The sequence below is a fragment of the Salvia miltiorrhiza genome, chromosome 7, assembly GCF_028751815.1.
Source record: "Salvia miltiorrhiza cultivar Shanhuang (shh) chromosome 7, IMPLAD_Smil_shh, whole genome shotgun sequence".
Lineage (NCBI taxonomy): Eukaryota > Viridiplantae > Streptophyta > Magnoliopsida > Lamiales > Lamiaceae > Salvia > Salvia miltiorrhiza.
In genome coordinates this window covers 47,925,125-47,940,320 of record NC_080393.1, presented here as the reverse complement: position 1 = coordinate 47,940,320, position 15,196 = coordinate 47,925,125, and the positions used below count along the sequence as shown (strand labels likewise).

At 37.4% G+C, this 15,196-nt stretch overlaps 1 protein-coding gene across 1 annotated transcript; it reads left to right on the top strand.

Moving 5' to 3' along the window:
• The first annotated feature begins 248 nt into the window (after positions 1 to 248).
• On the top strand, positions 249 to 7,989 carry LOC130993112 (subtilisin-like protease SBT2.5). The gene is made up of 9 exons (XM_057917864.1): positions 249 to 430; positions 2,769 to 2,922; positions 2,992 to 3,389; positions 4,902 to 4,997; positions 5,109 to 5,178; positions 5,285 to 5,567; positions 6,233 to 6,561; positions 6,633 to 6,900; positions 7,183 to 7,989. The coding sequence occupies exons 1-9, from the start codon at positions 321 to 323 to the stop codon at positions 7,869 to 7,871; spliced, it is 2,397 nt and encodes a 798-aa protein (XP_057773847.1). The 5' UTR covers positions 249 to 320; the 3' UTR covers positions 7,872 to 7,989.
• The last annotated feature ends 7,207 nt before the right edge of the window (positions 7,990 to 15,196 follow it).

The window sequence follows — 15,196 nt, the reverse complement described above, 5'->3', positions numbered from 1 at the left end:
TTGTACCTTAACCCATTACTATATACATATCATTGCAAAATTTCTCAATATTATTCTACTCTAATAAGTTCATGAATAGTGAACACACACTCTCTGGTAATAAACCAAAAATTTCCTCTACTCCACAATATTGTGTGAAATGCATGGATGTTAGTAGTTTGACAACACTTATCTTGTGCTACTCTTCAGCTACCCAATATATCTCTCACCTACGCTTTCATCTTTACTCATATTTTCCATTTTCAATTTCCACTGCATTTCTCCAAGCTAGCTTCTTAAATAATTAATTCTATCCTATATATTAATTTATATAGTTGGCGATGATATTCATTTTTGTGATCAATATCCTTCTCTTTTATTTCACAGCCGATGCCAAAGTCTTGATGGTTCTCATGGAGGACGACCCTCTTCTCACCAATACGTCACTAAGGTTCGTTAACTCATCTTCTTATTCAGACCTAATGGTAAAAATAGGACCGTAACTTTCAGGATTTTTAAAAAAATGACTATAAGTTACGGATTTTGAAAATAAGGACTATAATTTTTTTTTTTAACATTTACACTCCTGTTTTGAGCCCAAAATTAATTATTCGGACTTTTGATGCCACGTAGAGCCCGTTGCTGACGTGGACTGCCATGTCAACTTTTTTGCAAAAAAAAATTTTGTTTCTTTTTTGTGAAGATATCTAAAGATATTTAAAGACATTTTTTTTTGTGAAGAAAACCTGAAATATTTTGGCATTTTTGGAATGGCACTATAAGCCATTTTGTTGTCATGGTTCTGCGAAGCCTTATTTGAATGACACTTTTGGCCATTTTTTGTGTCATGCTACTGTAAGCCTTATTTGAATAGCACTATAATCCATTTTGCTGTCATGCGAAGCCTAATAGTGAATTTGATGTACTTTATATTCTTATTGAGTCAAAAATTGATGGCATATTTTTTTATAATTTATTCTTCTAATTAAATGTAAAAAAGATATAATATATGTCTTTTAACATTATAATGAACGTATATATGTAGCTTTCTTTTAAGATATTAAATTAATTAAGATAAAATAAATATAATTGTTAATTTTCCTAAAAAAATATAATTGTTAATTGTTAAAACGAGAATACAAAAAAGAAACAAATTCTTTTTTGCAAAAAAGTTGACATGGCAGTCCACGTCAGCAACGGGCTCTAGGTGGCATCAAAAGCCCAAACAATTAATTTTGAGCCCGAAACAGGAGTGTAAATGTTAAAAAAAAATTATAGTCCTTATTTTCAAAATCCGTAACTTATACTCCCTCCGTCCCAATATTCAAGTCTCCTATTCCTTTTTGGGCCGTCCCAATATTCAAGTCTCCTTTTCCTTTTTGGCAAAAATTAAGATACAATTAGTTGAATTAACAATTCTCTCTCTCTGCCTATCTATTGCCTATCTATCTCTCACTCTCACTCTCTCTCTCTCTATCTCTATCTCTATCTTCGTCCTCTCTCTCTTCGCCTCTTCTCTCTCTCGGACGCCTCACCAGTCACCACCACCGTTCCTCTTCTCTCCCGGTGACCGCCTTCGCCTCTGATCTCCTCCGCCTCCACCGACTCCCTCTCCCAGACACATCCGCGCAGCCAGCCGCCGCCCGTTTTTCTAGCGGCGGCGCTGCCCTCTGCAAAAGGCGAAATGCACCGACTCCAACGCCAACGCCTCCGCCGCCTCCACCATGCTCCAGCGCCGCCTTCTACCGCCTGCACCGCGGCAGATCTGCTGCCTCGCCGGAAATCGAGCACAGAGGGCTTCTCCGCGGCACCGTTCTCGCACCCCACCGTTCAGGCGTCCACTCGCGGCTCTTCTCCGCCGCGACTCATCCACTTCCAGTCGCCGGAGCGCTTCTGCGACCACGACTCCCACCAGTCGGCGTAGCCAATCGTCGGTTCTCCTTCAATTTCCTCTACCTTCTCCTCGTCGGAATATTTCGAATCGGAAAGCTCGAGCCCTTCTCGACTCTGCTCTCCTCCCATGGTGGTGCGCTCTGCCATGGTGGTGCGCTCTGCCAGAGATCTGTGTGTGTGTGTGTTTTGCAAGAGAGAAGGGCGAGAAGAGAGAGAAGAGATTTGGGGAGTGTGACAGTGAGCTGACCCCAAATTTTGCATCTAATTATGAAATAAAATAACATTAACTAATACACTAATTATGTGGTCCCTACTATTTTTACATCTACTTTAGCTCTCCTAAATTCCCGTGCCCAAATGCAAGGAGACTTGATTAATGGGACGGAGGGAGTAGTCCTTTTTCTAAAAATCCTAAAAGTTACGGTCCTATTTTTACCATTAGGCCTCTTATTCACTACATACGTATATAATATTTCATACACAAAAAGTTATTCTATATCGGAGCTGCAAAAAACACCAACTGATTAAAGATTTAATAAGAATAAAAAAAATATACATTTCTTGCGCCCCCTTACCTCTTAGGGAACGTTTACTTTTGCATGATTGATAATATGCATGATCTGAGTATTTTTTTTTTCTGAAGAGTAGGATTTTTTCAATCTCACTATTTCAATGAGATATGAATCAAGTAAAACTAGCTTAAATGATAGAAATAATCAACGGCCTTGAGATATCACAAAATTTCAATTTATCAAAGTAAACAAAGGATTAATTATATATCTTACTAGCGATCATCCAAAGTAAACGCTCCTTTACTGTTTCCGGCGTTACACATGTATAGATATGAGTTTCTCGCATCAATAATCTGCGTTTTGTTTCCTTGATATATGGAGCAGCGGTGGTGGCGGCGACGCCGAATTTTACAAGGAGAAATTGACGCAGCAGCACGACATTTTCCTTGAATCGCTACTGGAGAAAGGATTCTACATCAAGCTCTATAGTTATACTCATTTGTTGAATGGCTTTGCAATCCATTCAAACAATCAGGAGGTACGTATATAATATATGTGCACATATCTAAATAATAAAAATCTGAATTTACATAATATATACATGCAGGTTGCTCATCTCCTTGGGAGTGCAAAGGGAGTTAGATCTGTCCATGAAGATACCAAAATGGAGAAGCTCACAACATACACACCCGACTTCTTGGATATCAACAGCGGCGCTTGGCCAGCCTTAGGTGGATACGCAGCCGCCGGGAAAGGAGTGGTGATAGGCCTAATAGACACCGGAATCAATCCCACACATCCAAGCTTCACCACCGGAGCATCACCGGCACCTCCTAAATTTAGCAGGTTCAAGGGAAAATGCGCGACAGGCGACAAATTTCCGGAGTCGGCATGCAATGGGAAGATAGTTGGTGCACAATATTTTGCAAGAGCAGCAATTGCAGCAGGAGACTTCAATGCCACGCGCGATGTTGCTTCCCCCTTCGACTCCGATGGTCACGGAAGGCAAGTAATGTCAATAGTAATAAGGTTAATATTGTTTTATGTTCAAAACTTTCAGCGTTTTTCATAAAATGTCTCAATTTTTTGTTTTCTTCTAAAAAATCCCGAACTTTCAAGTTTTTCGTAAAATGTCTTGTTATACAAAATTCGGTGACAAAAACTTGCCGAAAACTCAAGAACTTTCACCGTTTTAAAACAATGGTAGTATGAAATATGGTTTTCCAACAATGATAGTCCTCAAAATATTTCATCCGGTGAGATAAGACATCATTCTGTCACCGAATTTTGTATAGCGGAATGTTTTATGGAAAAAATACTAAAAGTTTGAATTTCTTTAGGAGAAAGCAAAAATTCAAAACATTTTATAGAAAACACTGAAAATTCAAGACATAAAAACTCTATTAACCCATAATATCACAAACTAAATATACTATGTACAGCTACTTCCTCCGCCTCCAAATTAGACCCTTCTCTTTTTTCTTTTCTTTTTTTGCCAAAATGAAATCTATTTTTTTATTGGAATTATACTAATACTTTCTTTTACTAAAATAACCTTATTCAATATTTGTTAAAATTGTTGTGTAACACTAAAATAAAGACAAAATAATAAATGTATATAATTGATTGTATTTTTAAAGAAAATAAAATAAATTTTCTTAACGCATGTGATAATTGAAGGATACTATTTTTTTTTTTTGGGTGGAGGGACAGAGTAGTATGCAGGAGTGGTAAAATGAGTTTGGTTTTTCAATTATAATTGTAACCGAATTGAAAATTTGATTAATCTATTAACCGAATATCAAAATTTACAAGTTTGGTTGATTTTCGGCTGTAGAATAATTTGAAATTCGATTTATCGATTTAATCGATAACTGAACGATTAAAATCGATTAACCGAATTAACCGATTCACCGTTAATCCTTAACTACTGATTTGTTAGATACAGTTTTTATTCCTAGTGTGTTTCCAGGTACTCCATCTAATGTATAGAAAATGATTTTACCAAAACAAATCGCATACTAATGCAACCAATTATTTAGAGACTTGTCAAGCTATACATTTGTTGCCACTGAATTAGAAATTTTATTAAAAGAAAAAAAAAACGCAAAGAAGAAAAGACCTATACCCTTGAAAGCACATAGTTGCGCTCACATATAATATTATTAATCTTTATCTTAGTGATTTTTAAATTATTTGAACAAATAATGAAATTTTAATAAATATACATTATTTACTTCTTAATTTATTGAGTTTCAATGGATTATTATATATAGTGGTAATACTAATGATAGAATCATAGTCGCATGTGTATTACTATACAATAAAGGTGTGAAATCGAAATAGACCTCTACAATTTTTAACTGTAAATCGGTTAATTTGATTAACCGGTTCAGTTTTCGATTAGTGATTACACTAGAATTCAGTTTCGCGGTTCAATTAATTTGTAACCGAAACAACCAAATTATTGTCCCTTTCAAAAAAAAAACCTAAAAATTGTGGGGAATGTAATTACAGCCATACAGCATCAACAGCAGCGGGAATTCACAATATACCAGTGATAGTCAATAACTTCAACTATGGGTATGCTAGTGGCATGGCACCAGGAGCTAGGTATGTAATGATCTTAATTACTTCCATATTTCTTGAATTGATGAATTCAATTACAAAATGATCTTGAATTCGAGTCCATCGTGACACGGTATTTGAATTTAATTATAGCAGCATTGCAGTGTATAAAGCCATGTTTCCTTTCGGGGGCTACATGTCCGACGTTGTGGCTGCGGTTGATCAGGTGAGTCGATTACGCCTAATTAATTCTATATATAATTAATTGAATGTTAACTAATTGAGATGATATAATTATTAAAAGCAATATATGAATGAATTGATTTGTGAAGGCAGTAGAAGATGGAGTAGATATACTAAGTCTTTCAATAGGGCCAGCAGGTGTTCCCTCAGGCGCCTCGGCCTTCCTCAACTTGTTAGAACTCGAGCTTCTTTTAGCAACCAAAGCCGGCGTGCTTGTTGTTCAAGCCGTTGGGAATCGAGGCCCTTCGTCGAGCTCCATCCTCTCATTTAGCCCGTGGATCGCCAGCGTCGCCGCCTCCATCACCGATAGGAAGTATAACAACTCTCTCTTCCTTGGAAACGGCCAACGTTATACGGGAATGGGACTAGCACGTAATTCCTCTTCTTCTTCGTCATCTTCGGTTTACCTTATAAGCTCTTCAACAATTTATTACGTATAAGCTCTTATAAGTATTTGGAGAAAAATAATTCCTAACTAGCTTATAAGTTGAATAAAATAATCTTCAATAACTTATAATTTTTCAACGAATTAAATTTGTTAACCTTAATTTATTTTTTCTTTAATTTTATTAATTATTTTTCATTAATTTAAATTTATTACTATATTTTAGCATAGGCTTAAGATATTTAACTAGAGCTAGCTTACTAATACAATTAAGATTTATAATTACTTTTTTATATTTATTTTCTAATTTTTGAATTAATATGCGATCTTTAGAGCTAATTAACATTAACCTATCATTTATTTTTAAAATTTTGATTTTTAGTGATAAGTTTAATATATATAATAGTAATTTTTATCTTTATAATAAATAATGATAAAATAATGAAATTAATAGTACTATACGATCAAGAGATCTCCATCGGTCAAATTTCACCCCTATTGCATTTTCCCTTTCTAACTAAGATTTACTCACAATTTTTGTTTTACGTTCAATTTTAAACTCTTGAAATATCTTAAAAAGACTTCCTCGTCTTCTTCTTTTCCACTTGATACCCAAAAACAAAAGTAATTTTGTCTAGTTTTGTGGCTGCAGCGCCAACTATGGGAGGTGTACATTTCCCACTTGCGGCGGCTGCGGACGTGTGCCGGAGGAACATCACGGCAGGGCTGGTGGAGAGCTGCCAAAGCGCGGACGCGTTCATACGATCCTTGGCTCGCGGCAAACTCATCATCTGCACCTACACATTCGACTTCGATTCTGAGACAGCAACCATTTCAAGAGTGGCAGACACTGCACAAGCCATTGGGGCTGCCGGTTTCATACTCACCATGGATCCCGACATCGGTGCTGATCAGATCAAGGGCGCCTTGCTCACGCTACGCCTCCCCGGAATCATTCTATACAATATGGAATCTTCTTCGGTAACATCATATATCTATTTCAAGAATCATAAATACATATATATGGTATGTATTGATCATAGTTGATGCAGGCTCTTTGGGATTATTACAACTCCAATACGATAAGGAGCAGCAGTGGGTTGGCTATAATATTCGGAGCGAGTGCGAGGATTTTGGATGGAAGGAGGGCGAGCTATGGTGGGAAGGGAGCTGTTGTGGCAACGTATTCATCAAGAGGCCCTGACCTCAACAATGCTCGTTTAGAGACTGCCGATGTACTTAAGCCTAACATCATGGCTCCTGGTTCTTCCATATGGGCTGCTTGGACTCCTAATAGTGTAGGAGATGAATACATCAAAGGTACCTACTATCACTCTTACATCTTCCAAATTATATATATAGGGGTTGGTTATAGTGAAATCGCTAATTAAAATGAGAACTGAGAACACTGCATTGTTGTGTATAGTTATTGCATCGTTGTGCAATTAACTGCACTCGAAAAAATGAAAAAGATTTACTCCTTCACCACCACAATAATGTGTGCATTTAGATCTTCATGATCCAAGGGTTGAAAATGGTTCCCCGTTCTCATTTGATCCTCGTTCGCTCATTTTCAAAATCCTAATAAGATTGATACTCTAGGGCAATCTTTCGCGTTGTTGTCCGGAACGAGCATGGCCGCTCCGCACATCGCTGGCATCGCTTCCCTAATAAAGCAGAAGCACCCCAACTGGAGCCCGGCCGCTATCACCTCGGCAATGATGACGACGGCCAACGTCACAGACCTCTCCGGCGCCCCAATCGCAGCTCAGTACACCAACAAGGTTGCCCCGGCCACGCCCTTTGACCTCGGGGCAGGGCTCGTCAACCCTTCCCGGGCCCTGGACCCGGGGCTTGTGTTGGACGCCTCGTTCAGGCACTACGTGGAGTTCCTGTGCGCGGTCCCCGGCGTGGACGACATGTCCATCAGGAGGGCCGTCGGGGTAGGATGCCCGGCCCCGGACAAGAGGATGGAGTGGTGCTCAGATTTGAACTTGCCGAGCATAACGGTTTCCAACTTGGTTGGGTCAAGAAAGGTGAGTCGAAGAGTGACGAATGTGGGAGGTGAAGATGAGATGTATAGAGTCGTTGTGCAAGAGCCTTGGGGGGTTAAGATTGGCGTTGCGCCGAGCGTGTTCAAGATTCGTGTGAACGCGTCGAGGTATATCATAATCCGCATGGATGCGACGCAGAGAAGCAATGCTTACGCTTTTGGGGAGATGGTGTTGAGAGGAAACAAAGGTCATGTGGTTCGACTTCCCATTTCTGTGTTTGTTAGCAGCGTCTTATAGTCTTAAGTATATGCCCATCTTATTTCTTTATGCCTTTTTAGGGTCCATTACTTTTAATGGAAAAGTAAAGAACACTTATGTTTTCACCATTTTTCTAACATTTTTGAATGTTTACTATGATAGAAAATTTTATTAACAAGAGAAGCTTGTTAAATTTTAGAAAACATAGTCCTGACACAGTACTGGGGCTACCTTAGAAATTTTAAGAGAGACTAATAAAAATCAGTGAACCTAAAGAGGAAAAAAAAAATGCATTACGCCTACAAAAAGTGCAACAATGAGGAATCGAACCCGAGACAAAGTAAAAAATGGATATGCTCTCTGCCACTAAGCTATAACATATATATTTATATTATAAGTGTTGCAAATATTATATATAATACATGTATGAATTGATATATTTTGGGGCCCCTATTTTTTCGGGGCCCTATGCGGTCGACCACCCCGTGCAGGGCCCAGAACCGCCCCTACTTCTCTTTAAATAGACGAACCGTGATAAGAGTTATATCTCGAATATAACTTGTACAAAGATAATGGAGTTTATCTATAATCTCGATCCAATAATACTTCATAAACTCTAGAGATTTGAAGTCAAGTATATCCACAAGATTCGCATAAAGATAACCCTCAAATTAGCTGCTAAAAATCCGCAAATAACTATGATTCCCGCTATTCCAATCACAACAAGTACAATGAAAGATATTGTACTTACTACATGAAGTATATTTGCTGATACTTGCGGTTTGTCTACATAATGACAATATAAGGAAATATCTTTAAGATTCTAACAATCTCCCCATTTGTGATTGATGTAGACAAAATAAGCAGCACAACTCATGAAACTGAAGCAAACGATATCTCAAAACCAAGACAATAAGATAAGCCGAACTCTCCCTTAATGTAAAATCAACTCCCCCTGAATGCAAGAACGATCAACAGAAACTGCAAAGCTAACAATAATCACCACTCTTCCCCTTTTTTGTCAAACATTAAAGGCAAAGGCTGCAACCATCATCACCATGAAGCAACGGCTGCACCATCATCATTAATTCTATCATAATCTGAACTAGCCACATCATTACGATCAGTACCAACATCTGCATCATCATCATCAGTGCAATACTCCCTCCGTCCCAATATAAAGCTTTTGGGCACGGAGATTAAGAAATGTGTAGAAAGTAGATAAAGTGGGTTGGTGGAAGTTATTTAAATATTAGGTATACAGAGAGAATATATTGCCAAAAAAGGAATGAGACATTTATATTGGGGCGTCCCATTATGGAAAATGGGACATTTATATTAGGACAGAGGGAGTATCATCTGAAGCAAGAACAATGGCTGACACATATATATTTGCTGGTAGAATACCAAAATAAAGAAGTGCATGTTCCAGTAAAAATCCAGAACTGCACTTGTGTTCTCAAGATGGCTAGTCATAAAACATATACCAAGTTCCCCTTGAAACTTCTCTCCAATTTGTTGCAAATGTCAGAGGGCTGCAAAACTGATCTCTAACAAGAGATAAAACGTGTTCTTATGTAAGAATATTTTTTAATATATGCTTCAAAATAATACCTTCATGGCGGGATCAAGTGTGTTATGAACGATAGGGGTATGAACGACGGGGAAATGACTTTAGGAATAGTTACTGAAACAAGTTCTCCAGAGGCAACAAGAAGACATGCATGATCAATGACATTAAAAACTTGATCAAATGTTGATATAGTAACTTCTGCAGAAGGAACATATGTTGGAGTAGGGGCATTTTTCTCCAACAAATTAGAAGCTCCTTCAACATGCTCAGAAATTTAAAATACCTAAAAAAGAAACATTTTTCTTTCTAGGAATTTGAATATCAACAGCAGTGTCGTGGTGTTTAGATGTGATTTCTCCATCTATTCCAACATTTACATGAACATGTATAGCTTCTTTACCCATTTTTTCTGAAATTTTCTTCTTTTCTTCACCTGTTTATCCTTATGATATGATCTGCAATTTGATCTAATATAACGTAGTTTATCATAATACTGATAGATAGGACGCCACATACTTACAGATGATTTATTAAATTCAGACCTTTGAGCCTCAAAATAATCGTGTATGAGAATAGTCTGTGATTTCTGTGCTATATACTGGATTTTGTCTTTGTACTTTTCAGATGCACAAAATTTGATCTTACCAGGATGAGATTTTATTTGACTGATAAGTTCTTAAATTTGTCATCTTCTTTCTATCACCGAGATAAAATCTGCAATGAGGTCTGATGTGCCCACGACGATCACAATAATGATAAATAGCAACAAATAAGTTATTTTCATGATAAGAAGAGTACAGAGCCTGTCGATTTGACACAGACTGTGAATTCTGAGTGTGAGACTGAGCCAACTTCTTGTTTTCAGAATGTTTAACGGTCTTATTATTCTGATCATGAGGTTTGGCTTCATCTTGCTTGTCTTTTTCTTCCTTTTTGGCAGAAACAAACGTGCTTTGAATGTAGGCATCTTCAGGTTTTCATCGATGATTTTTATAACCAAGACTAACATTGTTGTGCCCAAAAATAACAGTAACAACATAAAGCAGTAACGAACACGAGATTTACGTGGTTCGATCGTAAGGATCTACGTCCACGGGGTTTTCGGATGCTTTTCACTATGATTCGGGAAATAATAACTTACAAGAATTATTGAATGCTTGATGATCTAATAATTAAAATATATGCCTCTATTTATAGGCAAGATGCTAAGAATCTAGCAGGAAAAGGACTCTATTACCGAATTCTACTCGAACTATGCTTCCTTGTGCTTATCCACGTATATTCACATTGATTTAGGCTCGGATTCTTCTCCGATTGCATCTTCTCCTAGATTTGAAGTGTATCCTAATAGGGATAAGATAACCTTCTTGCTCCAGGGTTGATTTGAGGCCGAACAGGTTGGTTTTGACTGGATCAACCCTGTTTTGGCTAAATCAGCCTTGTTCTGGCTGAATCAGCCTCGCTTCTGTTGTTGACAACCGATGAATAAGGAATGCATATTTTTATCCTCATCAAACATTATTGTTGGAACATTGACCAATTTTCAGAACTTGATCAAGTATCTCAGTTCCATTGTTTATCATCTTGATCATTTTGTCTAGGTGCTTGAACTTATTAGTAAGTACGTCATTTTCTTCCTTTAGAGCAATATTTGAATATTTAAGACTATCTCTTTCTTGAGTTGCCTCATGATCTATGCTTAATTGTGCTAAATTTTGGGTTTATATAAGCTTTATTTTAAGAGAATCTTCTGGAAATTGGTGCGTTTTATGGCTTGTTTGATGCTTCGCGGGAGATTTAGGTTTTTAGATGGAAGAATATAATTTTGGAGATTTCGGGGCTAAAGAGGGTGTTTTTAGCATAACTCTGTAGCCAGACCAGAGAAGTCAGCCGAAGCCCCGCGTCAGAGAAACCAATCTCCAGAGCAGCGAAATCACCAGCCAGAGCAGCGGAACCAATCGCCAGAGGAGCAGAGAAATCCGCGAAAGCGCCAGAGAAATCAAAAGCCCGAACTGCAGAGAAATCATATCCAGAGAAATCTGCGAAAGCGCCAGAGGAATCGAACTGCAGAGAAATCGAAGGCGCCAGAGAAATCAAGATACCAGAGGAATCATAAGTGCCAGAGAGATCAAAAGCCAGAGCAGAGAAATCACCATTTCTCTGGAGCGACCCGTTCCCCTGGCGATAGCTATTTCTCTGGCGAGGTCCGTTTCTCTGACGACAGCCGTTCCTCTGGCGAGAGCCGCGAATTCGGCCAGAATGGAGATGACTTGCAGCGCGCGTCACAGTTGGACTTACCTTCCTTTACACGATTCTATTCCTTTTAGAGTCCGGCTTTGCATGGCAACTTCCATGGTGATCTAGGGAAATTTGAGATCTATAAATAGGCTTAGTTTTCGTCTTTCAGATACACAATCTTTTGCCCTAATTTTTGTCCTTCCTGAAGATCAACTTTCCCTTGGCAGCCGCAACCTTAGACTTAGATTTATTAGTTTACTTTGATTACGTTCATACTTTTGCTTTAGCTTTCAATACAAACGATTTCTCTTTTCATTCCAGAGTAGTTATTTTATTGCGTTTTAATTTATTCTCTTGTTTTATGTTTACTTCTATTTCTTTGCTTGTTCTTAATTTAAGCATGAGTAGCTAACTTTTTAATTCGGCGAGAATAATGAAACTCTGATTTAATTATCTGTGAGACCTAATTGGTTTAAAATTGATTCCTATTGATTCCGATTAATTCCTAGGTTCAATGATAATTATGATTTTATTTAAGCCTGATCAACTTAGGTTTAATTGGATTACAGTCAATTAGCACCTCCAATCCGTAATTGTTAGAATAGGGCTGATTAGTGACAAAACTACCATGTTTGTAGTAGGAATAAATTGGTGGATTAATTATTACTAGCGTATCTAGGATAATTGGTCTAAATTGGGTTCCTTCCTCTTAATGCTGTTAGAATATTAAATCTAAGACTGGCGTATCCAGCTAGGTTATATTTTAATAAGGGAAATAGACAAGACTAGCGTATCTAGCTGTTTATCGACATAGTAAGTAGGAATTGGGGTATGTCAGTGTGTATCACGGTATCCTATAACTGGTTGGTTGATAGGGATTGATTAATTATTGCGTCGAGGATCAGAGTTGAATTAGAGTGGATTTATTTGAGCCGAATTACCCTTTTTATTGATTTACTTCAATCGTATTTTATTTGATTTAATTTGCTTTTCTTAGTTAATTAATATTTTCTCCAAAGTTAAGGCGTGGTGGCATCACCAAAATTTATAGATTTTTGGGGAATCGAATGATTTTACCTGCTCTCTGTGGGATCGACCCTGCTTATCATCATACTAATTTGTTTTGATAATTCTGCAGGAATTATTTGGTGGTATACGACGTCCACCACCTCACTCAGTTGAGTCGCTAAGGATCTATTTACTTCAAGAAACACACACTTCTGATGCATAAGTTTATAGTTTTTGACAAGATACTCTTCATCCAGCTCATCTGTGTCACAATGTGTATCATCTGTCGGAAGAACAACGATTGTAACAGGTTTCTCAATTTTCTCAATTAGGCCATTGTATCTGCGTCTGTATCACTTTTCACTTTTAGTTTTGAAGGGTCATCTACAAATACCAATTCCTTTGTACGCCTTTCTTGTCGAACAATGAGAGATACATGTTCCCCTTCATATTGACTTCCATTGTCGTCTGTCTCCTCATCTCTACGAGAAACATTAAAAGGCTTATTATGTTTATGTGATTTCTTTAGCGTGTTGGCCCATTCACATTGATTGTGTCCAGGTCCATTACACTCACAATATTGAATACCCAGTTTCAAGGACGAAGTCTGCTCATTCTTGAATAGATTGAAAACTTTTTCAAAGTTTTTGATGAACAAGAGGAAAGATTCAATAAGCTCTTCTTGAGTATCAGGTATAATGCAGACTTTTGTTTTCCAGAGTCAGCAACAAAAGAAATGTTTTTCTTTCTTCTAGACTTTTCAGATCTCAAGCTCATTTCAAACGTTCTCAATGAAAAAAATGAGTTATTCCAATTTTATAGTTGAGATGTCTCTCGCTTCATCAATGGTAGTAACTTTATAATCAAATCTTTCTAGAAGAGATCGCAAGACTTTGTGAACAAGTTTTTCTTCTAGTATCTTATCCCCCAACGAGAAACTTTCATTGGCTATAGCTGTAACTTAACGTGGAACTCACTAATAGTTTCATCCATCTTTAATTCCTCGAACATGACAGCCAATTGTTGAAGACATTGCCATTTCACCTTTAAGTTCCCTTCATATGTATTCTGAAGCACGTCTCATGCTTCTTTAGCTGATGTGCACATTGAGATGAGGGTGAAGACATCCATAGCGACAACAGTTTGAATAGAATTGAGTTTATTCTAAATGACGTTTGAAGTAGCAAGCTCAACACTAGTTCACTTGTTTCTAGGCTTCTCATTTGTTGTTAGCATCTTTAGTTTCTAGGATTCTCATTGTTGTCAGCATCTTTAGGAATAGACCATCCAACTTTGATAGTAGTGCAGGTGTTCTCATCAATAGATCTGACAAAGGAAATCATACGTATTTTTCAATAAGCAAAGTTGGTGCCATCAAGTAATGGTGGTCTAACAACAGATCCACATTCTCTCTGAGAAGCCATCGAGCGCACGATAAATAGCGATAGGATAGGCGGCGGAAACACATGATCAACACCGATAATTTGGGTGACCCACTCTGATGTCAATAGAAATTGTCACCTATCCAAACACATAAAATCTCGCACACATACAAAGTAAGTACGTGTGCAAATACAATATCACAAAATGTACTAAAACAGTAAAGAACAATACACTAAGAATGATTACCTAGTTTGGTGATAAAACACCTACGTCTGGGGGGCATCGTCCAGGGTAAACGATCCACTATATGAAGTTAAGATACACGAAGGACCTACACAATAAGACTCGATCTTACTTAGCCTCTATATCATTCCAAAATCTCACCAACAATGGACAATTGAGAGCAAGACAATGACTTACTCACTAGGTGTGAATACATCACTTTCACCACCTCAACCCTACGAAAATATCTTCCACTTGCAGCTTGATGAAAGCAACAATGAATAAGAAAACACAACTCCAATTGCTTAAGAACAATATAGAAAAAGCGACTAACTAGATCACACGCTCACGCAGTATGATCTGGAAATAAACACGAAAATATTATGCAAAACTCAGGAAAATAACAATAAAAGCAGCTACTGAAAATGTTGTCCTCATTATCTTTAATTAGCTGAACCCTAATAAGAGTTATATCTCGAATATAACTGGAACAAAGATAATAGAGTTTATTTGTAATCGCGATCCAATAAGACTTCATAAAATTTGGATATTTGAAGTCAAGTATATCCACAAGAATCTCATAACCCTCAAATTAGCTGCTAAAAATCCACAAATAACTAAGATTCCAGTTGTTCCATACACAACAAGTACAATGAAAGATATTGTGCTTAATTCAAAAAGTACATTTGTTGATACTTGCAATTTGTCTATATAATGACAATGTAATGAAGTATCTTTGACGCTCTAACAACTTTCATCTCTAGTAAGCATATGATAAAAATAGAGGGAGATATACTCCATCCATTCCATTGGTAATGTCATATTACTTTTGGGCATGAAGATCAAGAAAAAGTGTAGTTCGTGCATAAAGTGAGTTGGTGGAAGATATTTAAGGATTATTTTAAGTGAGTTGTTGTATAAAGTGAGTTGTGCCCACCAT

Coding starts and splice junctions, on each gene's coding strand:
- LOC130993112 (XM_057917864.1), top strand. CDS start 321: ATGATATTCATTTTTGTGATCAATATCCTTCTCTTTTATTTCACAGCC. Junction 2,923..2,991: donor TCCATTCAAACAATCAGGAG/GTACGTATATAA, acceptor ATATACATGCAG/GTTGCTCATCTCCTTGGGAG. Junction 6,562..6,632: donor ACAATATGGAATCTTCTTCG/GTAACATCATAT, acceptor TAGTTGATGCAG/GCTCTTTGGGATTATTACAA.